At 40.9% G+C, this 24,793-nt stretch overlaps 1 protein-coding gene across 3 annotated transcripts in view; it reads right to left on the reverse strand.

The window, feature by feature from the left end:
• The window catches only part of MAPRE2 (microtubule associated protein RP/EB family member 2), a 123,450-nt gene that overhangs the window by 68,841 nt on the left and 29,816 nt on the right, over positions 1-24,793 (reverse strand). The window contains exon 1 of one of the 3 annotated variants that reach the window (XM_069957641.1): positions 7,059-7,444. The exons of the other annotated variants lie outside the window; for them this stretch is intronic. Within the exon in view, the coding sequence (XP_069813742.1) occupies positions 7,059-7,414 (356 nt within the window). The 5' untranslated portion in view covers positions 7,415-7,444. Of the gene's footprint in view, positions 1-7,058; positions 7,445-24,793 lie in introns of those variants that run through there. 3 annotated transcript variants of the gene reach the window in all.

A 24,793-nucleotide genomic window follows, 5' to 3' on the forward strand; every position in this document is an offset into this window, starting at 1 on the left:
TAAGAAGTCCCTGTCCACCCTTTTCCATGATGCCGCAGAGAACAGGCAGGGATGTGAATGTAACAGGAGAAAATGGATAGCAGATGTTTACCATTTGCATTTAACCGGTCACATTTGTGGCTACGTACAGTGTATACTGGGCGCACACGCTGCTATTAAATGTATTACATAAACATGCTTAACTCTGTCTATCAAAGAAATTGTTCAATTCAACACTGACCAATCCCATATGTGGCGAGATACAAAGTAGCCAATCAAAACAGTTATGTCTCCTGTTGTCTTGAACTAAATTATTTTTCCCCTGCAATTTCCCCAGATTTTATTTACTTGAATGCAAAAAACAAAAAAACAAAAAGTTCAAAAGCATGTGTTTCTTATTTCCAGATTACAAAATAAAGCTGGGAATAGTTCTGCATTGTTCCGGTAATTGAGCAGATTTCAACAGTGCTAACACCTTGTTTAAACGATGGACTCTGGATCTTGTTTGCAAATCATTAACTAGGTCTTTAGAGGGCCGCGTCCTGGAATAGTGGGTTATTGTTCCAAAATAGCATTACATTTTGATGACAAAAAATAAATAAATAAATGAAAATCCAGCAAAGACGCCTTTAAATCAAAGACAATGCACTGGAAAATCAGTGGTGGTCAATTCAAGTGAATGGAACACAGCCGCAATATCCAGAAGCACATATGTCATGGAAAGTAAGTGCATACAGATGTAAACAAGGTTACAGTGCTTGCCTGACCGCCATGACCTCTTTAAATAGTTGATCAACAAGGAATTAGCATGCATGGCTCATCCTGCTGACAGGCCATCAATTTTTATCTTTGTGGTCATTGGCCGATGGAGCCATGCCTCTTCAAGTGTATATGCCTGTTGTGAAGTAATAAAGTGCCAGTGTGTTTACGTGGCGAGTGCCAGGGATATTCTTTCTCTCAAGTTATAATTAAAATCCGAACAGGATTTTAGCCTTTTGATTTCAAGTGACTGAGCTATTGACAGGATAGGGTATACATTTATTATTAATATATGTACAATTAAAAAAAAAAAAAAAAAAAAAATATTATATATATATATATATATATATATATATATATATATATATATATATATATATATATATATGAAAGTTTGTACGAGGCGGCACTCCAGTATATAGTGAATGAAAAAAGGTTTTTATTCACCCATCAATGTGCGACGTTCCGATCTCTCATTGAGATCTTTTTCAAGCATATATGTATAATATATATATATATATATATATATATATATATATATATATATATATATATATATATATATATACACACATACACACACACATATATGCTCCTCTCACAGCTTTCTGTCCATTGGGACCTGGATGACCCCATAGACTTGCACTGGAAGTCTGTCCCAGTAGTCAGAAATTCCCTCCCCCCCCAAAAAAAACAGTTTTATATATTATATTATAATATATATATATATATTTATATATATATATATATATATATATATATATATATATAGTTATTTTTTTTATTTTTATTTTTTAATGGGACAGTGGGGCAGACTTCCAGTGCAAGTCTATGGGGTCATCCAGGTTTAATGGACAGAAAGCTGTAAGAGGAGCATGGCAGCTCCTTCTACTGATCAGTTGGTCTGAACACTCATCCCCAGTGCTTGATTATCTCTCTCTCTCACCATCTCAGGAGTATACCCTCCAAGACACAAGTGGGGCAAGTGCATGTCAATGAGTGAGCATCTCAATGTTACGGCTAGAGGGAGGAAGTGGAGTAAAATAGGTAGGACCTTTTTAAGCTTCATCCCCTTTAAGCTTCATTTATATAGTTTAGGAAAAACTCTTGTAAGAAGTATGTTTGGATCTCATCAATAAAACATACTCCTTTCTCATCATAAAATGGAATGTTATTAAGCTTAGACCAGACATTTCATCTTGGGCACTGCCTTGAAATCCAAGAAACTCATTTACTAGATCAAACTAAGTGTCCATATTATTATACTTAGGTGCTTGGCAGAAAAAACAAGAATCCTGAAACATCTGTGCTCACTGCCAAGAACGAGAAAAGCAAATATGCACATAAAATCCTTGGTGTGTCTAGCTTCATTTCACTATAATATTTATATATTGAGCTGTCTAGCCAGCAAGATACATGGCATCTACACAGATACCACAGCCGGCAAAAAGGCCAAAAGATGTACAAAAATAGACGGCCAGCTGTGAAACTTTAACCCTATAGGGGAGATTTATGAAAGGGTGTAAATATACACCTGGTGTAAACTGCCCACAGCGACCAATCACAGCTCCTCTTATATTTTATCCTACCAGAGCTGAAAGCTGAGCTGTGATTGGTCGCTGTGGGCAGTTTACACCAGGTGTATATTTACACCCTTTCATAAATCTCCCCCTATGTTTTAAACCACATGGTCAATAAGGAGGACTGACTGTTCACACTTGGCATACTAGGTAACTAACAGAATCCCAGAGAACAATGTGACACAGTTATTGAGGCGCATTAAAGCTGATAGCCCAGGAATCCAACACTAAGCCACTGATATACTATCCAGAATTCAAAATGTTGAAGGGGTATTGCCATCTAAAGCAGCTATCCCCCATCTACAGGATAGGAACAAATAATTAAGTGTGTGTGTGTGGGGGGGGGGGGGGGGGTCTGACTTCTGAGACCCCCACCAAGCGGCTAACACTCTATTCATGCTCTATGGGCCCACCAAACATTGCTCAGTGTTCAGCAATGATCAGCAGCCCACATAGAAAGAATGGGGCACTGGTCTTAGGCACCATTCATTCCGGAGATAATTTTGTCCCCGGTATCAGGATCGGTAGGTGTTCCCAGTGGTTGGACCCCACCAATCAGCTTTTTATGCCCTATCATGTGGCCAGGGAATAACTTCTTCAGATAGGAATAATCATCTTCTTTTCACTTACAAGTTCCTATTTACAAAGCATGCTTTAGGCTTTTTGGCCACCTTGAGGCATTTTTTCTAACAGCTAAAACATAATAGAGGTCACTTAACAATACTCTTACTCAAAGCTAAATGACCTATTAAATTATACATCACCAGTGGTATAATGGACAAAGGCAAAATACCCCATTGTCTTCAGTTTCCATCTAGACTGTAGTGTGCGGTAGGAATAAACATCTATCCCCACCCGATAATATACTGGTGTTTTCTTATAAAAAGTAAGTCATGAGTCAGTCATATACAAACTATATACAGTCTGTATGACAAATCACAGACAGTGTCGGACTGGGGTATCTGGGACAAACCAGAGGAAATGAGGGCAGTCAGTGTTAGTGCAGGTTGTAGAGCTGGGGGCCCTTTGGTGGGCAAATCCAAAACTGATTACAAACAAAGGATATTCACCTTTAGGCTATGTTCACACTACGTATATTTGAGGCTGTATGTTTGAGGCTGTATAGCAACCAAAACAAGGAGTGGATTGAAAACACAGAAAGGATCTGTTCACATAATGTTGTAATTGAGTGGATGGCCGTCATTTAATGGCAAATATCTGCTGTTATTTTAAAACAACGGCTGTTGTATTGAAATAATGGAAGTTATTTACCATTATATGGCGGCCATCCACTCAATTTCAACATTATGTGAACAGAGCCTTTCTGTGTTTTCAATCCACTCCTGGTTTTGGTTGCTATGAGGACCTGACATGAGGACCAAATACAGCCTCAAATATACATAGGGTGAACCCAGCCTTAAACAGTACTTACATTTTACATATGTGTCCATTATACATAAATATTGACTCATTTTGCAAGTACTTTGCTTATAATGTACTGATTCTGAGTTACAGAACGTACTATAGATTAGAAATGACATTTTAGGCTGTGATCACGTTTTCTTATTGACTTATAATGATGTCTGTTAGGAACTGCTGAGGTGTTACAGCAGACGTAGAAAAGAAGGTCTTTTTGGACCCTGTAAGGCTGACATATATTAGTACATGCACTTTAGCTTTGCATTATTTAGTTGAACTCTTGCTAAATACCAACATGCATTTTGTGTACTTGCCTTGTATCAGACTTTGTGATTATTGTGCACAGCTGAGGTCATAGGGTTATCTGAGGCTAGTATAAATGTACTGTGATAAAGAAACCTGTCACAATGCTCCAACCGAGGAGTTAACTATTTATATATTTTTTTTACTTTAAAACAATGTTTAGACATCCTTCTGGCATTAAAAATGGCTGTATTATATGGGATAATTATTAGTCAAACATACAGATAACTGCCCCACGCAACAAACCCAGCGATCAGCCAATAAACAGGCCCATTGTGGAATTGTAAAGGTGAAATTTTTTAGGTTTAAAAATCTTTCCATTTGTAGAATGGGAGAAAGGACAACACAAGCAATCCAGCATTCACCCATGTGGCCTTGGCTGCCCGATATTAAGCCTTATAATAGGCTCTGAGAATAAAAGCCAACCTAAAAGATTAGCTTCCATATTGGGCAGTAGTCAGGCTTTGTAATATAGCCCTAAACCATGCAAGTTGCTTCACCTCTCCTTGGCAAACTTCACTACACTATATACCTGCTATAGAGGCTATTTGCTAAATGGGTTATAGAGAGGGCAAATGGAGCAACTGCCCTGGGGTCTTCACCACCAGGGGTCCTGGGATGGTTCTGGGATGGCCTTTATTATATTCCATACTAAAGATGGAAACACTTAACAACAGTGTCTAGCCAAGAAGGTACAAACCGAAGCGCCAGTCAATCTGGCTGCTATGGGGCCCAGCCCTAGTTGGTCCCATTTCTTTTGTTACTGGTAAGAAAATGTGCGGAACTCAAACAGCAGAACTTTCTGTCCTAATGAGGTAGAAGTCACATGGCATGAAGGCCATTTTGCCCTTGCTAGGGATCTCACTTTTTTCAACATATGCCACCATGTTTAGTGATAATTCCCTGCTACTATTTGCTACTGGAAGGTGCATTCAGCACCATTTTAACACACATTAGTTTCTTGCTCCATTGTGGTCAAGGTTAAAGTCAATGATACCATATACCGCTGTGTATGGCATAAGAAATACACCGTCATCATGACATGAATACTGTAAGCATCACTGGAGATACATTTATAAAACTGGATATTATATTTGTTAAAGGAGCGACAAACGTTGTTTCCCCTTCTTCCACAAATGGGGAGAGCCTTTACCCTTAAAAAGAAGAGGGTCTCCTGTCCCAATATTTATCCACAGGCCTGCACCAAAATTGGCTTTGGGTAAACAAACGACTTTGAAGGCTATAGTGGAGTCTAAACCCAGATATCCTATGGTCTGATGCAACAGCACTACCTGTCACTACTATAAGTCACCAATGCAAACCAGGATCTAAGGTGTCCACAGTTAATAGTCTGAGATAAATTTAGGAGTCAGAAAAGGAGCAGTCTAAACATCCTCACATTCCCACCAAGCGGTACAGAGATGAAAATGATCCGACAGCACAGCATATCTTTGCTTCAATATGGTGGATGTGACTGGCAATGTGAGAAGAATCAGAGGACTGCCTACATTTAGGATGTGACAACTCTTAAAGCATGTTGTTTCTTTAATGCAGGCAGAAAACCTGCCCCTATTAGACTGCAGGTATTTGTGTACATGTACAGAATGTGATAATAAATTATTTTCTCAAGGTAACCACCACTGATCCAACCATCAGATACGGTAATATACATTTCATCAAAACACCGCCTGCAGTGCTGGAAAAGAGACCGGCCCCCTACGACCCCTTAGAGATTCCCATCCACATTAGCAAGCTCACCTTGCTGTGACAAACACACCAGCAGCCAAACAATACTGTATGTAGTAAAACCAGACTGCCGCGAGGGCTGCTTCCCTTCTGAGAAGCACTGATGCAATTCATTTTTCTTCAATAGGACTGCAAAAAGACAACGAAGAAAAGACTACACACATGGTGAAGAAGTGTTTCCTGCAGATGTCTTCTATTCCATAGATAAGGAAACATGAAGCTATTTGCTAGGCGGACATTATGTGGTGGCTATCATGAAGCACTGCAGTAGCCAAACATACATAAATCAGCACCACCTTGAATACAATGATGAATAGTCGCTGGGAAAGAACGGGTTAAGTAAAGCCATGACCCTCTGACCTCTACAATCTACTCTTCCACCAATGACAAAGCTGGACCTTTACAAAGCCCTATCAATCTGGCTTGTAACATTGCAGACTGCAGCTTAGCCCAGTAAGGATTCTTATTTTTGTGAACAGCAGAAAGGGAGCGAGCACACACACACACACACACACGAGCCCTCGGCTTCTCGACCATTTCCTTCCGTTTTTCAACAGCTATATCAAGGAGGAAAAGAAAGGAAAACAGAAAAGAGATGACTGCACGCTGCCAGAAAGCTCTGGACTCCTCAGATTCCTGCCCTTTCCTTTCAGCCCTGACATAAATCAAGCAAAAATGCATGAGGACAATAACATCAATTGGTTGAATGGATCAATGATCTATTATATTCATGCTGCCACCAGCTCTACAGAGAAACACATAAAAAAAAAAAACACAATGTTCCCCTTTAAGCACAGACATGGTGGTGATTGAATTGTAATGCCAGCCACGGCACTGACCTCCAACATGGCTTCTGAGAAATATTATATAATAGTCAGGGCACGTTTCGGCTGCCTCCTTGTACATGAGGATGCGTTGGATGCTAGAACCTTTCTCCATACAGTAACCAGGCACCAATTACTTTCCAATTACATAACCTTCCTGCTACAAGGCAGAGCCAAATCCAGCACACGCCTGGTGATATTTAAACCCCCGCTTAGCAGGAGAGAAGAGCGACAACATTCGCAGCATCTAAAGTGTTAATCCGCTATTTCTTTTTTGCCATGACGTGCTCCTTCCCACAACCCAAATACAATCACAAAAAAAGCCTTTTCCATCCGAACATGCCTTCTACCTCTGGGAATGTCACCAGCTTTTACAATGCAGATACATGACAACCAATAAAATCCCCCCTGCCCTGCTCCATACAAGACACAGCAAGCACGGCAATACCTGTAGGAACGTTCTCCCCGCACCGTGTGCTTCCTAAAAGGAATGATGCTCCCATTATCATGGATGATGTCGTGGTTGTTGTTTTCTCCATTTGGGGACAGCGTTTGGGTAGGACCCGGCATTGGAGCTGTCCCAGTAACTGGGGGAAATGATTCAATAGGATTAAAATGAGAAGGACTGGTCTGCAGTGGGGAATGAGGCTCGTGAATTGCAGCCCCTTTATAATGCAGCTTGTAAGCTATGGGTAGGCTGCGACCCTGCTGCTGCTGCTGCTGCCACGGATCTCGCTCTCTCTCTCTCGTCCTCCCTCTCTCTCTCTGTCTATAGCTTGACGTCAAAACAGCCTGGAGCAGCATCCTGGTCACATGACTAGGTGCCTTACCATGGCAACCAGCTAACTCACGAGATCCCTGCAATCTAGCTCCACAATACACACTTAATATCAAATAGATGCAGCCAGAAATCAGAACATAAACACACACAGCATATGGGGGAAGTGCGGACGTAAACGGGCTAAGATGGATGTGCAAAACAGCAAAGGATAAAAACATCCCCCCCCCTCCCTCTCCACCATCCCTCTACACACCCCTGTGACTCTTCTTCCTCCTCCCTCTCTGTGCTGCAGCTCAGGCTGCTTTTCCTCTAACCATTTCCTTTCAGCTCTTTGATATGCAGCTGTGCACACAAAGATCTATTCACTGCAAGACAATTCTCCAGCAATGTGCAGCAAGCAGGGCTACATCATGGACCCTGATGCAGCATGGAGGTCTGCAGGCTGTGCTGGGGACTGCTCCATAGTGCACCACAAATACAGCACATAATAGGCCATATAAACACTCCACCAAATATACCCACATAATTATTGGGACAATGTAATCAGCCACATGGCCGCACTCATTTGTAGCCCCCTAATGAGTAATGCTGGCGGTGTACAGTGAGCGGAGCATGTGACAAGTCCCATTAATCACAGTAACTAGACGTGTGCATTCATTGTATTGTGGTGACAAGCAATGGCAGAAATGATCAAACAAGCAGCATCACTTATTGCTTCTTTACTAAAGAGGAACCTTTACAGAAGCCTGTAGTAGTTGTCAGGTCTCCAGCTCCTTGCTTGTACATGGTGGGAGGAGGAGGTGCCTGTTCTCTTATAGTACTCCTCTTGGACTAGCTCCATCTTCGCTAGCATTGATGGATATTTTTGTGCCACATTGCTTTAAATCTGCAAACATCTACTTATATCTATAGTATCCGGATTGTACATGGTATTAGAACGCATACTGACAATGTGATATATTCTTGCCTTAGAGTCTAGTAAAACATTGCCAACACACCTCATCTGGCCAGCAGACGCGTACAGGCCCTGGCCTTCCAGATGGAGAACTCATACTGTGTTCTATTAGTAATATTAGTGCAAGCATGCACCTACTCAGGAGAATTACCGCTTAGCCCTACACATGGGAATTTTAGTGCTGGGCTCTAGCTGCTAATGTCTCCTTTTAAGAGAACCATGACACACCATATATTTACTATGGTGGGTCACAGATGTCTAGACAAGCCTCTGTGAGCTACAGGACCAGGACTCCAGACTGAAACATTCTATATTGATACATAAGTATCAGAGCAGGAGAAAGATATGTGCTCCAGATTTTCCAAGAATGTCTTCTTTCACTGAGGCTAGATTCAATTGTTCCATGCATGTTCTGTATATATGAACAATGTGCTACAGAATGGATTTCAGAATAGCCGTGTCAGTACAGTAGTGCAGAGAGTTAAACAGTTTCGGAGTGCATGACATGTCAATAAAAGATGAGGCAAAGAGTTCCTAAGTCTGTTCCATAGCACATCATATATATATATATATATATATATATATATATATATATATATATATATATATAGTCTGTGCATTGGAACATATGGATGCAGCCTAACAACAAGCAGGGCTCTCGTAAATGCTATGGAATTGGAGAATTGAACCATTGTATAAGGATGGGTTCACATATACTGTATCAGGTGGTCTGGTATGCTTCTTTTCAGGGCAACTGATGGCAAAATGCATCGGTTGTCACTAGGTATCCTATCCTTTTTTTCACTATCCATCAGTTGTTTAAGTTGACAGACGGAAGAACACTGCAAGATGTGTTCTTCCTTCCTTCGAGTTACAAGTCATCCAGATACAAGCGCCAGATGGTTTGAACTGTCCCATTTAAATAAATGGGATCAATTCAAAGATCAGTTTCCCTCTGGTACTTTGCTACTGCACCGGAAGGAAACTGTGATGAACTGCAGGATGAATAAAGAAGGGGCCGAATGGTGAATTTACATGCAGCAGATTTATTGCAGAATTTCTTTGACTGTCCCATTCATTTTAATGGGACATGAGGAAATGCATGTGCTTGCTGCCTGAATATACCTGTACAGTTTATTTCTATAAATCTCTTTTTACATATCTCTTAAAACCCCTTTCACACGTCACGGGGGAAGGTATGATCTGCAGGGATCAGAGGCCAAAAACTACTAGAGAAAAAGCTGCTACTTTGTTTAAAGTCCTGAGCTCATAGGGGGTTCTCCCAAGCCCCTCTATTATTTCCATATGCCATAATAGATCATACGGACAGTGGTTGCGTCAATTAAACAATTCTCTTAAATTACATAGCTGTAACTTGTGTTAGGAAAATATAAAATGTATGAAAATATAACTGCTTTTCACCAGACACAGCACCACTTCTGACCTCAGGTTGTGTGTGGTATTGCAGCTCAGTCCTGTTGAATAGAATCAAATTGCAATACCACACATAATCTGAGGACAGGTGTGGCGAATGCTTTTGCATATGCCCACAATTGTGCAGCACAATTTGCACTGCAGATGGTGACATCTAATGCTGCGTTTACACAAATCGATAATTCGCCCAATCGATCATTAAATGATTTTGAAGCAACAATTTGGTTTTTAGAATGATCAGCGCTTTGACGAATAAATCATTAGAAAAATCATTAGAAAATTCGTAAGAAAAATCGTTATTGCGATCGTTTAAGCCCATGTTTCACATAGGGTAAACCTTTGAAATACTGTTTACACAAAACGATCTGCGAATTTTTAGCGAACGACAAACACTGATTTAAGAACATGAAAGATCACAATGAACGATTTCTCGCTCGTCGCTTGATCGTTTGCTGTGTTTACACGGAACGATTATCGGTCAAATGCGATCATTATTGCGAAAATTCAAACGATAATCATTCCGTGTAAACACAGCATTAGTCAAGAATTTGTAGGAAATCTACGACATATAGAATGTTTATCAAGTTTTTGTAAATGGGTATGCGGCATCAAAATTATATATAGTTGAAATAAAAAAGGAAAAAATACTGCACACTTTTGTTGCATGAAAAATAATGCTGGGCCATGCCAAGTAAGATAGTGGAATAGGATAGGGAAGACTGATACTGCTTAGTATAGCATATAACAATCAGCCATTACAATAAAACCTAATACTGTGCCTAAAGCCTCACCTACTGGCTGACAGACAATTACTACACTGTATACACTAATTTAACAGGACTTAATAATGCAGCAGACTCCGCTACCCATTAAAATGAGTGAGTACGGCACTAATAGAGTGTCTATGTGACTCCGGCAATTGAAATGAAAAGCACCATCACCATCCCATTCTTGGTGAGATACTGCCAGATACCTTGATGGGGGCACAAAACGCAGTGTGACCCTATGCTTATTGCAATATGTGAACACAGCCTAGAAGCATCTAGCTTATTCAGAGCCAGTTCAAGGGTATCATAGTAAAGCTGGTTACACGCATAGCAATTCTCAGAAAACTGTTGCATTCTTTGATATTTTCTAGGGGCTTTAGCACACACGTCAAGCATAGCCACAGGCCAACTATTTTCCTGATGTAGGCCAAAATAACGTCCGTTTGGCGTACTTCAGGTGGTGTGCATTTTGTTCACTGTTGTATAAATAAAAAAGTTAGGCCAGATTCACACGTCCATGATATAAAGTCCGTCAGCTTGCTGTTTGTTACAGACCGAAGCTTTCACCTCTAACAGGAATCAATATTCATTAAAATACAGTGATATCACAAAAGACTACAGCTGTGTAGTGTTTTACTGTTCCAGAGCTCATTCTATCATAATAAGTTATGACGCAGGGAGTCCTGTAGAGTGCAGTCTGTGATGTACAGCTAGTTATACAGACATGTAAATCTGGGCTTTCATTTTTTTAAGTTTAGTCAATGAAAAGACTTCACATGCATTTCAATTCTTTTATGCCAAAACTGCAGCTAAAGAAGCCCCCTTCCCCCACTCAATCTGGATCCAGTATACAGTAGCAGTGTAGTGATTGCAGTATCATTGCACTATGCTCTCTGCTGCTCCACAGTGTTGTGTATCACTAAACGCTATATCTGATGCCAGAGACAGATAACACTGGGTATTGCATCCGCTAAAACGATTTGGAGGGAAACGGTACTGGCACGAGTGCAGGTGTAGCTCCCTTTTCCCAAACAACTGCCATACCAGATTCTCTCTTTGTCTGGAATTGGGTATGGCATCTGGTAATCTGCAGTTGCAGCTCCCTCTTCCCCTGCTACTGCAGATAGAAAGCCTTTGGTATAGCATTGGGTATCATTATTTAGAGATACACAGCACTGGGGAGCAGCAGAACAGTGATGCTGCAATTCATACATGGCTACTGAGTACAGTAGCAGTTCTACATAGCAATGGCTTTTTCAGATTGGGGGGTGCCCCTTTAGCTGTAGAATAGTTGTGCACAGAAGAATTGTGGCTAGTTTAATGAAAATGCTGAGGGTGAAGTTAAGTCTCTTACCTTCATCCTCAGCACAGTTTCTGTACAGTTTTAATGTCGTCCTCTGTTCGGTAAGGCCATTTGGAGCACTGCCCCCAGAGCTCCAATGATGGCCGGATTGGGGATGGCCGGATTGGCACTCTTGGGCCACGGTAGTGCTCAAAGGACTACATTAAAACTTCACAGGAACGGTGCCAAGGATGAAGGTAAGAGACATACCTTCATCCTCAGTGCTCTTTGTGCAAAAGAAAATATCAACAGGTTAGATCTATCTAACCTGCTGATAGTGTCCCTTTAAATCACCTAAAAAAAAAACCAAAAAAAAAAACCAAGGGTCAACATTAGCTCCATATTTTGGTCCACAACTGCCACTTTATCTTCAGCATTTATGCATAAAAAATGCAAAGCTATAGTAAAATTAGCATGCAAATTTGAAAACATTACTTCACTGAAAATGTTGGCACACATGTCTGGTAGAATGATTCAGTGCGTTACAACCTTCCATGTCTGTAAGGTTTGCAGTAATCCTTTCCATGCGTAACACCCTTTAACTCTCCACTGTCCACCAGATTACTTCGCTGATAGCTTCCACAGAAATCATCCCTTATATCAGGGTACAAAAAACATTTCAGATATGTAATATGCACCTTATATATCCTGGGAATACAAGGGCAGTAAGTATATAACAATACATGAACCAATGTATTATTCATGCTATATACAGTCAAGTGGAAAGATTTAGGCGGAACCTACAAGAATTCTGTATTGGGTCTAAAGTAAATGACTTCATTAAGGGTACAATGAACAGAATTGCAACACAGAGGTTTCCATTCTTGCAGTAAAGTAGTCATTAACTGAAAACCCTACTTATATTGACAGTAACTTTGACACAGGCTCAGGCTAGTGTACAAAAGAAAAAAAAATCCTACACTTACGTACCCTGCTCCCCCACTGCCACCATTTCGATGGAGCTAGTTTGTTATTGGCTGACAAAGACACCAGAAAGTGCTGCATGGCAGGACCAGGCTCTGTCAGAATAGTGGGCTGAGCAGGGAAGGAGAGTATAGGTTTTAATTCCTTTTTACACTGGCTGTGCATAAAAATATTCTCTGGAATACCCCTTAATGGCAACCTTATTTTCCCCAAGTCAATAAACAGAAATAAGCAACTGCTCTACTAAAGAATGCTATGACCAGTGGTCACAGATGCTCCCAGCAGTTCACTACATTGACACAGAGATCTCATTTGTGGCAACTCTGAGCTTAGCAGATACTAACAAAGCAGCCAGAGTGGAAAGAGCTGGGAACATGTTGACTATGTGCCAGGCAGTGAACATCTTTGAGCGAGTGGATCTTTTCAGCTCTCTCATCTCCAGCTGGCTATGGTCTGCATAGGTCCTACTGAAACAAGTCAGGCTTTATAAGCCTACAATGAATGCCAAGAATAGATTGTGGCAGATCTGGAAAATGTTCAAATGTGTCCTCCTCTGCGCACTGCTCTGTCGCATACCATTTAATATAGCAACAAGACTGAGAAGGTGTAAATAAACTTTAACCTTCTTTGAGTCTTCAAAACTACCAAAGAACTAGGTGAAAATAATCTAAAACTAATGAATTGTTCAAGTGTCATCATACCACCCCATACCACTTAAACCAACCAAATATATATATTACACACACACACACACACAATTTATATGGTAAGGGTGTGTTCACACATACAGGATCCCCAGCCCCTTCCCACTTAACCCATGTTAACTGTATGTGGAAACACACACTCTAAGTTAACAAAAAATAAAAAAAAATCCACCAACAATATATATTTTCTTTCATAACAAAATCAGGTTCGGTTAATGGAAAGCAATAAAAAATATTTGTAAAAGCTTTGCTACTTGACTGCGACAGGATCCTATCCTGTACAGCCCTTACATTGCCCAATAATATGGTCATGTGAATTAAGGTCAAGATTACATTCTGCTTAACATACTGATGATAATACCCAAACCTCCTGCAAATCTACTGAACCAAACTGAAGTAATAATAAGAGCCTATGGTGACCCATATTTAGTCCAACTATGAGAGCTCCAGGTGTAATATAGATTTTAACATGTATGTGCACCCTGGGCATTGTGCATTGGAGATGCTCTGGTCCAATCGTCTAGCCTTATAGCCACATGGTACTTATGTTATTTGGATCTTTACCAATTTTTTACCAACACATCCCCTTCAAGAACTGACTTTGTCTAGTCCCTGGTGGCCATGGCAGTATGATGGCTGGGGTTAATGGGGCCATCTAGACAGCTATGGGTCTAAGAAAAGGTTATCTAGTGAGAGTGCAGGGGAAAAAATGCACCCCCTTATTATCAGACTTGGTGGGATTCCCAGAGGCTGGACACCCATTGAACATAGTAATTATTTATCCTTACTATACACCATCACATTTTAAGATGGGAAAAAAACCCTTTATTACAATTTGTTTTCCATTATTATCGTATGACCTAAATTAAGTCTACAGCACGTAACAATGGGCTGTTTTCAGGGCTACAGTGCATACACATCTTCCCTGTAGTAGCAAAAGATCCTTGAAACACTTCTGCAGTGACTTGGAAGATGTACAAGAAAAGCAAAGAACTCTCCAAACTGACATAATATACACCATGACTTATATGTATACTTTATTTATGACTTAGCACAGGAACAGATTATTGTATTGCAACCAAAGGAAAATGTGGGAGGTTATTATTAGGGCTTCATCTAATAGAGCTGCACAAAGCTGTGAGATATTTTAAAGCAGTGTTAAGTGGATGTAAACTGTGATAAGATGCTTTATTAGAACACATCAAGCTGAACTTCAAGGTAACAGAGTTGGTTCGCTGACTGAATAAAAAAGCTGAACTTACACTTCTACTTTGATAACTTGCTTAAAGTAATTCAACTGTTTTTATTAGGTGTTGACCTTATGCCCCAATGGGCCGAGAGAGAGATGTGTTCTATTACTGCATAATTATATATTCAAATTAGAACCAGTTATAAGGCATTGGGTCGGGAGTAAATGACCTAGACAATGATGGAAAAATGGATGGATAAGTGGTATACTGAATGCTAGGACCCCACAAGTCCACAATCAAGTTAGCAAGCTATTGTTCCTAGAGTCAAGCCAGCCACACAATGAAGATTACTATTGGTAAAAGCAATATTGTTGCTTAGGATATATGTTTCTTTTCAGCTGGGAGTGGTGGGATACGGGAGCCCCCCATACTTATTACATTGTTGGTAAATCCAACCAAAAACAGTCAGGTCAGGTCCAGCCAACTTTTATCTAATTTGTATGGCCAGCTTCAAAAGGTTTAAAGGGAATGTACCATCAGGCCTGGGCTGAAGCACTGAAGGTGGATGGACTCACTCCCAGTGGGAGGAAACCCCTGCCCTTCTTTGACACGGTTCCATTAGAATCAATGGAGCTGCATGATAGAGGGGTGGGGGTTTCCTCCCACTGGGAGTGGGTTGGCCCGCCTTCAGTGCTTCAGCCCAGGCCTGATGGTAACAGCCATATAAGAAGTTTTATGAGCTTAAAATAAAACTGGTTACACCTACTGATATATAATAAGTATGATAGTTGTCCTAGTCAGTGCTGGTCCCCTCTATAGTTCCAGGTTCTCTACCAGGGGGAGCTCCCCTACCATGTCAGCCCATGACTAGCAACATGCTGGAAAGAGGTTAGCCATCTGGTTCTGTTTAACCTAGGTCACCTCTCTGTCTGCATTAGCTGTGATTAGAGAAAGCTACTGAACTGATAAATATATAACCCCCATCCAGTGCATTACTAATCCCCTGCCAACACAGATGCTCCCCTTCTGTGTTGGATCAACCCAATAAGTGAAGCGAGACTGGCACTGATGGCAGCATTTTGAGGCACCTACCATACTAAAAGTAATTAGAAAGTGTAATAAATAAAAAAAATTTTAATTCACTAAAAACTTTTTGTCTAACCAGAGAACCCCTTTTAAGGCTGTGCCTGGTTTACTGGAGGCAATGGCAGAATGGGGACCCAGCAGCCAGACACTGACGCCATATACCATTACTGTGTCTTAAACCTATGAGCTGGGAAAATCATTTGTTTCCCCTTGGATTTGGAGTTTCACAGCAACTGTCTTTCATTTGTGCACCATGTACTGTATGTGATGAGTCATAGTATCACTGCTGTCTCCAAGCTTTTAACACAATGTTATTTCATATGGCTCTGCTACTTGCTAAGTGTCAGCAGATATTCTAGCAGACTGGTTCTGTGATCTCACAAAGGCACTACCCTTACATGTGTACTCTGGCACCAATGTACAATCTAGAGCGGGAGGAGTGCACACACTTCATATTATGGGTGGTATATGTTTTTACTTTTTGGAATATGACTCATATACTAAAAGGTGCTGTCCCAGTATCCAATATGGAAAGGAAAAAATATTACTGAAATGGCTCTATTCATGATAGAATCTTCACCCAGGTCTTGCTCCTGATGGACAAGGACCAAGTGCAGTACTCGGCTCTCTTTGGCAGCTCCATTGAGAATGAATGAAGCCAAAGGAGAGAACTGAGTACAGTACTCGGCTCTTTCCGACACTCCATAGAGAATGAATACAGCTGCAGGTCACGTGCCGTACCCACGGCTTTATTCGAAATAAAGGAGCCAGGGTCGAAATGGAGATCACCAAGATGTACTGAGGTCGGAACCCCCGTGATATCTTACTTGTCCCCTATCCACAGCATAGGGGACAAGTTAGCTTTGGAATAAGTAGGAAGATTTAGTTAAGAGTTACAGTTTCCAAACATCATTCATGGCAGAAGTGGTATTTGGAATCAACTACTCAAAACTAGTAAATAACATTAAATCCTTATGGATGCGATTCCTGGAAAAAGACTTTACGTGTGAAATATACTGTACACTAGGAAGACTTATTTATAAGTGCAATTTATAAGGATGAAAGTTGTCCTATAAAGGAACCAGTCTTAATCTTTTGAAAATTAAAGGTGTAAACAATTATATTGGAAAATATTTAAACTAGTTCCACACCCAATAATAAAAAATTAAATGAAGCAGACAGTGCACCACCCAGTGACTTCATCACTGGTGCAATTCAAACTGATTTTACGAGACACAACTTAAGAATTGCTCTGTGATTAGGTTACAAAAGGTTTGCTTGGTATTGCCAATATACACAGATATATAAAAGGCAGTCATGCTTTTCTCAGACTAAAATAAGGTGTATACAAGAACAAAATAAAAACTATTCAAATGGTGTATATAAAGAGCAGTACTACATTTGGTCATCATATATCTTATGCGTTTTTCTGCAGATTTCTGCTCTGCAAGCTAAGGCCTCCTGCACAGGTCCATGGCCTTTTCTACGGACCGTAAAAACTGTTAAAAGAAAAAACCCAAAAAGGTCATACTCACCTGCTCTCCCTTCATCTTCTGGAAGCACATAAGTAACGTCAATTGTATGCTTTAACATGCGGGTGGGGGGAGGGGAATGGCCTCTTGTGGTTGTAGGCATAATGCTGCCTTCGGACAGAATAGTGTTTGAAAGGGCCAGGAGCCAATGGCTACCTTTAAAGTGACTCTGTACCCACAATCTGCCCACCCCAAACCGCTTGCACCTTCGGATAGCTGCTTTTAATCCAAGATCTGTCCTGGGCTCCGTTCGGCAGGTGATGCAGTTATTGTCCTAAAAAACAACTTTTAAACTTGCAGCCCTGTGTCAAACTAGCATGGCCTAGGGTTTGTGTGCATTAGGCTGGCACAACCTCTCTGTCCCTCCCCCCGCCCTCTTCAATCATTAGGAATGCCCCAGGCAGGTATTCTCCTATTCATCAGTTGTGTGAACACGGCACATGGGCTGGATCTTTAAGGCACCTGTGCAATGTTCACTGCAGAGGAATAGGAAAAATCCTGCCATTGGCATTCCTAATGATGAAGAGGGTGGGGAGGAGGGATGGAGGGGTGGTGCAAGGTTAGGGCACAGATACTCTAGGCCACTAACACAGGGCTGCAAGTTTAAAAGTTGTTTTTTAGGACAATAACTGCATCACCTGCCAAACGGACCCCAGGACAGATCTTGGATTAAAAGCAGCAATCCAAAAGGTACAAGTGGTTTGGGGGGGGGGGGGACAGATTGTGGGTACAGAGTCGCTTTAATTGTATGTGCTTCTCATTATGTGTCACTGGCCCAGACTATGCAAAAGAAGAGCCCGTGGAGCCTCATTGAATAGTCTCAAAACACAGGACTAGCCAGATATCCCTCCGGGAAGGACCCAGCCAAGGGGTATCTCCTGTTAGGAAACCACCAAAACCACCATATTAAGTGGCCCTATAAGTCAATGTAATGACAAGGGATAAACCAAGGCCAGGTAACCATCCACATACAGCTGTTTCGGGGTGTTGCCCCTCATCAGTGTGTTTCTACTACAATCTGTTTCTACTGGCCCAGACTAGCATGTAGGTGCATCCGGAATTCTAGCAACATTCTGGGTGCGTCTATGGTGCTCTCCGGAATTCTGGGTGCTCCGGAGAATGTGTGCTTGCAGAGTCTAGTCTAATCATATTCCTGAGCTAACTACAGGACACTCCGATTTGTCTGGATGTAAGACAGGGTTTAGCAGGAAAGGGGAGAGAAGTAAACATTTTTGTCTGATAAGATATATTTTAAAAGTTTCTTATATCCACTTGTACTTTTGATCTGCGCCAAGTCTGTTGAAATGACAGTGCCTATTCAAAATTAACCGAGTATTTTGCGAGACTGGTTGCTGTAGACTTGCTCCCTGAAAACTCCACTGAAAAACTGTAGTAAGCAGCGTATTCCAAGAAACCACTCAAACATAACAGATATTTAGCATTGGATTAACACACTGCTGACAGCAAAGAAGGGAAAAACGTGGCTTGGCTGTGGTTAGACCAGACTACACCACATCCCATTAAAGGGGTTTTCCTGCCAAAATAGACTGATGAGTTATTCACAGGATAGCTCATCTATCATTGACCGGCACAGGTGCGGGCTGTTTGGTACCTGCACTACACAGTGAACAGGGGCTCAGTGAACTGCAGCTCAGCTTCTGTTCACTTGAAGGGTGGAGTTGAGCTTCAGTTACAGGGCGCCGCCGCAACACAGTGAACATAGACAAGCTGCTTCTGGCTCTGTTCACTGTGTAACGCGAGTGCCGATAAGTGACTGATGAGCTATCGTGTGGATAACTATTTTAGCTGGAAAACCCCTTTAAGTATTATTAAAGCGAAGATATCCATCAATGAGAAAATGTACATTAAAAAAAAGAATTTTAAAACTTTGCCGTCACTGTTTTTATAAGTAATGGAGCTGGCCTTTGGTACATCCTCCGCTCTAGACTGAACACCCTCCCTGCATAAGCCAAAGCCAAGGAAAAAAGTAAAGACCCACAAAAATTGCAGAGAAATTTTCGCCTTGGATCTCTTCTTGTCCTTGCTTACCTCCTATGTTTGTAAGTGACATATTGCCTTTAAATGAAGAGGGTGAAAACCAGAGAAACATTCATTTACTCTAAATAGGTTACGGAGACAGATCTAGAACACAGATTTATAAAACATGCAAAAGCTGCAGTACACAAACTAGTCAAGAGAAAAGCAGTGCTTCTCAGACATGTATGCTACATAACAAGAATAGGAATTAAAAAAAAAAATTCTAGAATTTAAAAACATAAACCAGCAAACATAATGGACAGATAACTGTGGTCACTTATTTTGTATGGAACTTTGATAAAGTGCCAGAAGGCAATTTTTCTTCCAGCATATGAGTACCAGCACTGAGAAATCTTACCCATTTCAAGTAACATCCTTATAAAGTGCGCTAACTGCCAAGTCCAGGAAGGTACACACAAGAGCCCTTCACAGCAACTTACCTATGCACTCCTCCCCATAGTGTACACATAAGCTCATCAAGAGATAAGCATACTTTCAACCATGACCATGTTCCAATGTACTTCATAGTGGTGCAGAACCTTACTACGCTAAACAGAGTTCTCAGGAGTGCACTTGTTAAAAAATACTTTAGATTTATAAAGATTTTCCTATGAAAGCAATGTATCAGGTTTCCCTGATATAGGCAGCATGTTACCTGTTCCCTCAGTAAGCTCATAGTCTGTTTCAGTTTTTAAAGATGGATTTAAGTAAAGAGTACTCAAGTTTCGGTCTTAACTAAATCCCCTCCCCTGTGCCCCAGCTGGATTTATTTAGAGGTGCGCGCCTCTCAATATATCCAGCAAATATGAGGCTACCATATGCAGATTTTTATGTTTGCAAGTAAATCAAATGCTGAAGGAGGCCACCCCCCCCCCCTCAGTCCACCCATCAGGTGCAAGTGGCACACATCAGAAAAAAAAGTTGAACATTTTTGCACAAAATACATGGTTTGCGTCTTTTGGATGTGAGCACCTCGAGGAAGGGATAATAAAGCCCCCATAACGAACAGCCCATAAAAACAGCACAGTAAAATGATAGCAGTTACCATGACAACACTGCTTTGGAACCTTGCAAAAAGTAACTGGAAATTTAGTAATGACGTGGAAAAGCAAGAGGCCGAAATCACAAGGAGCTTACAGGAGCCACATTTTATATAGTACAAATACACCTGACAGTGTGTAACAATACTTGTTACTGTACTCCATAGGTGTATTTAGAAGCTATTTGTGTTTGAAACAGGTTTCCAGAGTAACCAAGTAAACTAAAGGCAACATGGAAAAAGACTCATCTGTCAGACACTAGTAATCATTTCCCCAACTCCAGAGAAACTCCAGGCTTGTAAGAGAGTGTGTGCATCTGTACCGATTGGGTGATGGAAGAGCACTGTCACAGTTACGTCCTGGGAAAGATGATTCTCATAACTGCAATCCATTCTGAACAGGCTAGACTGGGGTGTAGGGTCCAAGGGATGCCATGACAGTCACCCTTAGGCCCTGTAAGAAAGAGTAGACTTCTCTGCAGGATGATCCCAAGGTTGCCATGCCCAGAATAGTCACACATTGGCATCACTGATTCGGATGGTGTATCCTGACCAATGCTGCTACAACAGTTCACAGAATGAGATGGCAGCATAGTCAGTAATGAAACCAAGAGACAGAGCCAGAAGTAGAATAAGTACCAGGCTAACAAGTCATTTTAAGAACAAAGGCAAGGCCAGAATCAGGATCAATACTGAAGCCCCCTTAAATAGCCAACCAGGCCTAGCAAGCAACAAGGAGCTCCCTCTGCCGTAGCACCTGACACAGAAGATAGAGCGGTGTGAAAGAGTCCCAGCAGAAAGACTAGGCTGTTGTGGTTGCCACATCCTTTAGTGGCGACCACAAATGGAACTGAGTAAGGTGATTAATAGAGATGTCCGAACCCAAGTGTGCAGCATTTGATCCTCGGTAACTAAAGTAGTAGATAGTATCCAAATTCTTCAGCCACTGGTAATTAAATGAGCAAGGCTCAGGTTCGGAGGAAGAAGAGCGTGCTCCAGGTTCGGTCAGCTCTAGTGATTAACTAAAACCATGGTGGTTCTTTGTGTGTGAGGGGATATCTACAAGGAGTAGAGGAAGAAGATATGATATCTTTCTTTCAACAGAAGGACACTTCTAGGACCAATGTAATAGAAGAACTAAGAACCATCATTGTAACTTCTAATTTTTATTTCGGCCAAAATATTCACGAATAACAAAATAAACACATGAAAATGGAGCTTCTTCCAAGTCTTTGGTAGAAACAGATGATTTTTTTTTCCACAAAAACATAATTTATCCTTTTTCATAGTGCACGGGTCTGGCTAAGATTATAATGTTGAGCTCTTTCTATCTTGCAGAAACGTTCCAGATGTTTCATGTTCATGGGATTTTTCTGTTTCCTCAAGACTGAAGAAAACCACACACTGAAAGAATGTGAGAGAAAGTGGTTTCCATGAAGGTGTGAAACACAGTAAGAAATATAGAGAATATTATGAAAAAAATAAAAAACGTGCCTCTGTAAAGCTTTACCTTTCAAGGGACTGAGTAATAAGGTTGACATCAGTGTTATAAATACTAAATTCTGAATTCCTCTTTATGTTAATAATTAGTGTTTCTCTTCATCAACATTAACATGCTAACTGAGTGCAGACAGTATTCTTCTATTTGTAGCATTATATTATTTCTAGGTCATTTCTAAAATTATTTATGGCTCCTGTAAAAAATCTGAAAAAAAAAAGTTTAATATTTAATATTAAAAGGGGTCGCTGTGTATACTGTGTATGTGTCTGATTGATGCTCATTAGATGATCTTGCCATAGCTCAGAAGTAGTTGTTTTATATTTAGTTTCTTGTTCATTATGGCTGTTTAGAATTACTGATATGAAGAGCTATAGTTTCCATGATCCCTCTCCAATCTCACAGGCACTGGCTTAATTTACAGCTGCTTGTAAACTCTCTTGTTGCAAGGTATGCACTAAAATTGTAAATAATCACTCTCTGATACTGAAAACACTGATGTTCTGTTGCTCTCTAGTTTCTGCTGCCCAGCATTTGAAACACAATCCCAAAGAGAGACGGGGAGGAAGCCGGAAAGACAGGAATTAAAGATAACTGGCATATGATGTTTGACCTCCAGAGAGGTTGAGAAGAGAGAGAACCTTCTGTTCAGAGTATATGATGCCACACAGGCAGGAAATATACCCTAGTAGTATGCTCATATAATTGCAAGAAAGACTGGCATATAGAGGCATTTTAGCTACAGACAGTACTTTAGTAAGTGATAAATCTTACTGCAGTTAGCCCATCTGCATCCAATTGTTTAATAGGAGGGGGAATGCCTGGGTACATAGGTAAAGAGACAGCTATGAGACTGTTTAGTAAGAGAGGGCTGTAAACAAAGTTTAGACTGCTCCCTGCTGCACTGCACAGACACAAAATGGCAGGCTCCACTCCTCTGTGGGTGTTGTGTATAGCAGACACTGAAGTTCAAAAGTGTCCGGTTACTGCTACAACCAAAAATAATGCCAGACAATCAGTAATCGGTACCTGAACTGGCATGGTATACCGGTGGTACATGGGGCTTTACACGGAGACAATTGGGAGGAAACTTACAGAGAAGAAAAACATTCAGCGCCTGGGTCCAGTAAAATTCCAATTTTTATTTGTGCAAGGATCTTATAAAAACATGTGCAAAAACAGGGTGATGGCTAACTTCATACGCTAAAAGAAACTACTTTAGATATAGGCTTTAGGTTCTGCCCCCTAGCACTGGGAGAAATCTTCTGAAAAATTCTATATACAAGATATAAAATGGCCAGATATAGTGCTAATCCCTCATGTGCAAACACATGGCAGCTCATTCAGAAAAGTCACCTGAAGCAACACAAATTCTTTATGTACAGTTCTTTATAACTTTGAACAGTAAAAGAGCAAATATCAGCCAGATGCATTAATATTTTTGTACCATCACATATTTAAAGCATATCTAACACCTAGTGCAGATATACTATACTGCTGGTCAATTCCCAAAAGACCAGACCAGTGGGTTTCAATCAAACTATATTAGCTGTCTGTGCTGTAATAAATTCTGCTAATAGCATATAGCAGGCCGCAGTAGAGTCAGTATGCCGGATTATATAGTAAGAGCACTCATGAGGGTCTATTTACAACACACAACTGCTGTAAAATAGACTTCTCTTCCATGAGCAATAGATACCACCCATGTGCTACAACATTGGTGTTCTGCTCTATTCTCCTCTTCTGGCCTCTAACCAAACAGGCTGAAGTTGAAATCCTAGTGAATTCCTAATTTCTGTTTCTGCTCTATGTCAGGTTTTACAAAGGGCAATAAAGTAAAAAACAGAGCTTTGACAGTCCTTAAAGGCAACTAGTGCTTCTACAAAATGTAAATTATTTGACTTCTGTGCTTAGCAAAACCTGTGAACTTTTTGTAAGTCTACAACGCCATGTACAATTGCCATGTATATATTACTACCATGAGTATATGCATTATTAAACTTTGATACCATGTCTGCTGGAAGAAAAAGAGCCCAACCTCTTATATAGTTTTTGTTGGCTTTGTTAAATTATCATTAGGTTTGCCCAATACAAACAAAACTTCTTAATATGTATACTTAATGGGAGTCTTGGAGCTCAAACCTGCTGACAGAACTATATAGAGGTTGGGAAGAGCAGTGAAAACATACCTTCGGTTATGGTCATGCAGGCTGGCTGACCATGAAAAACTTGTTTTAATATACAGGCCCCCGTTATTGGAAATGCCAGGACATATGCAATAGCAGCGGCTGGAACATCAAAGCAAATTACGCAACCTACAAAACCATGAGGTATGTTTTCACGACTCTTCCTGCCCTCTATATAGCACTGTCAGCACTTTTAAGGGCTTTAGACTACTGACAGACTCTCTAAGTTCTCACATCTTTGCCGACTATACGTGACGGAGCAGGCTGAATGCCACCAATTCCCTGCCAACAGTTTATGAAACTACAACAGACAGAGTTTGTTTTGTTCTATGCTCTAAGTTGCTTTATAAACTTATCTAGCATTTAGTTTATTTTAGCATACTAATGTGGATAAAAGGAGACCTCATAGATGGCACATGGTCATCATTTATTTCCAGGAGCTATGTATCCATACAAACCATCATGTATGACCACATTCTCCAAATAGGCTGCAGATGTGAAAGCAGAATCATTTTAAAGAGGACCTGTCACCCCCCCCCCCGTGCCGGGGTGACAGGCTCCCGACCCCCTGTTAGAGCCCCCTATACTCACCTGACCCCGCCGGGTCCCGCCTCCTGAGCCGGTCGGGTCACGGAGATATCAGCGCCCGAAGCCCGGTGCGCGCGCTGACAGGAGAGTCCAATGGCCATAGAGAATGACGGAGCATCG

This window comes from Dendropsophus ebraccatus, chromosome 2 (genome assembly GCF_027789765.1).
Source record: "Dendropsophus ebraccatus isolate aDenEbr1 chromosome 2, aDenEbr1.pat, whole genome shotgun sequence".
Classification (NCBI taxonomy): domain Eukaryota; kingdom Metazoa; phylum Chordata; class Amphibia; order Anura; family Hylidae; genus Dendropsophus; species Dendropsophus ebraccatus.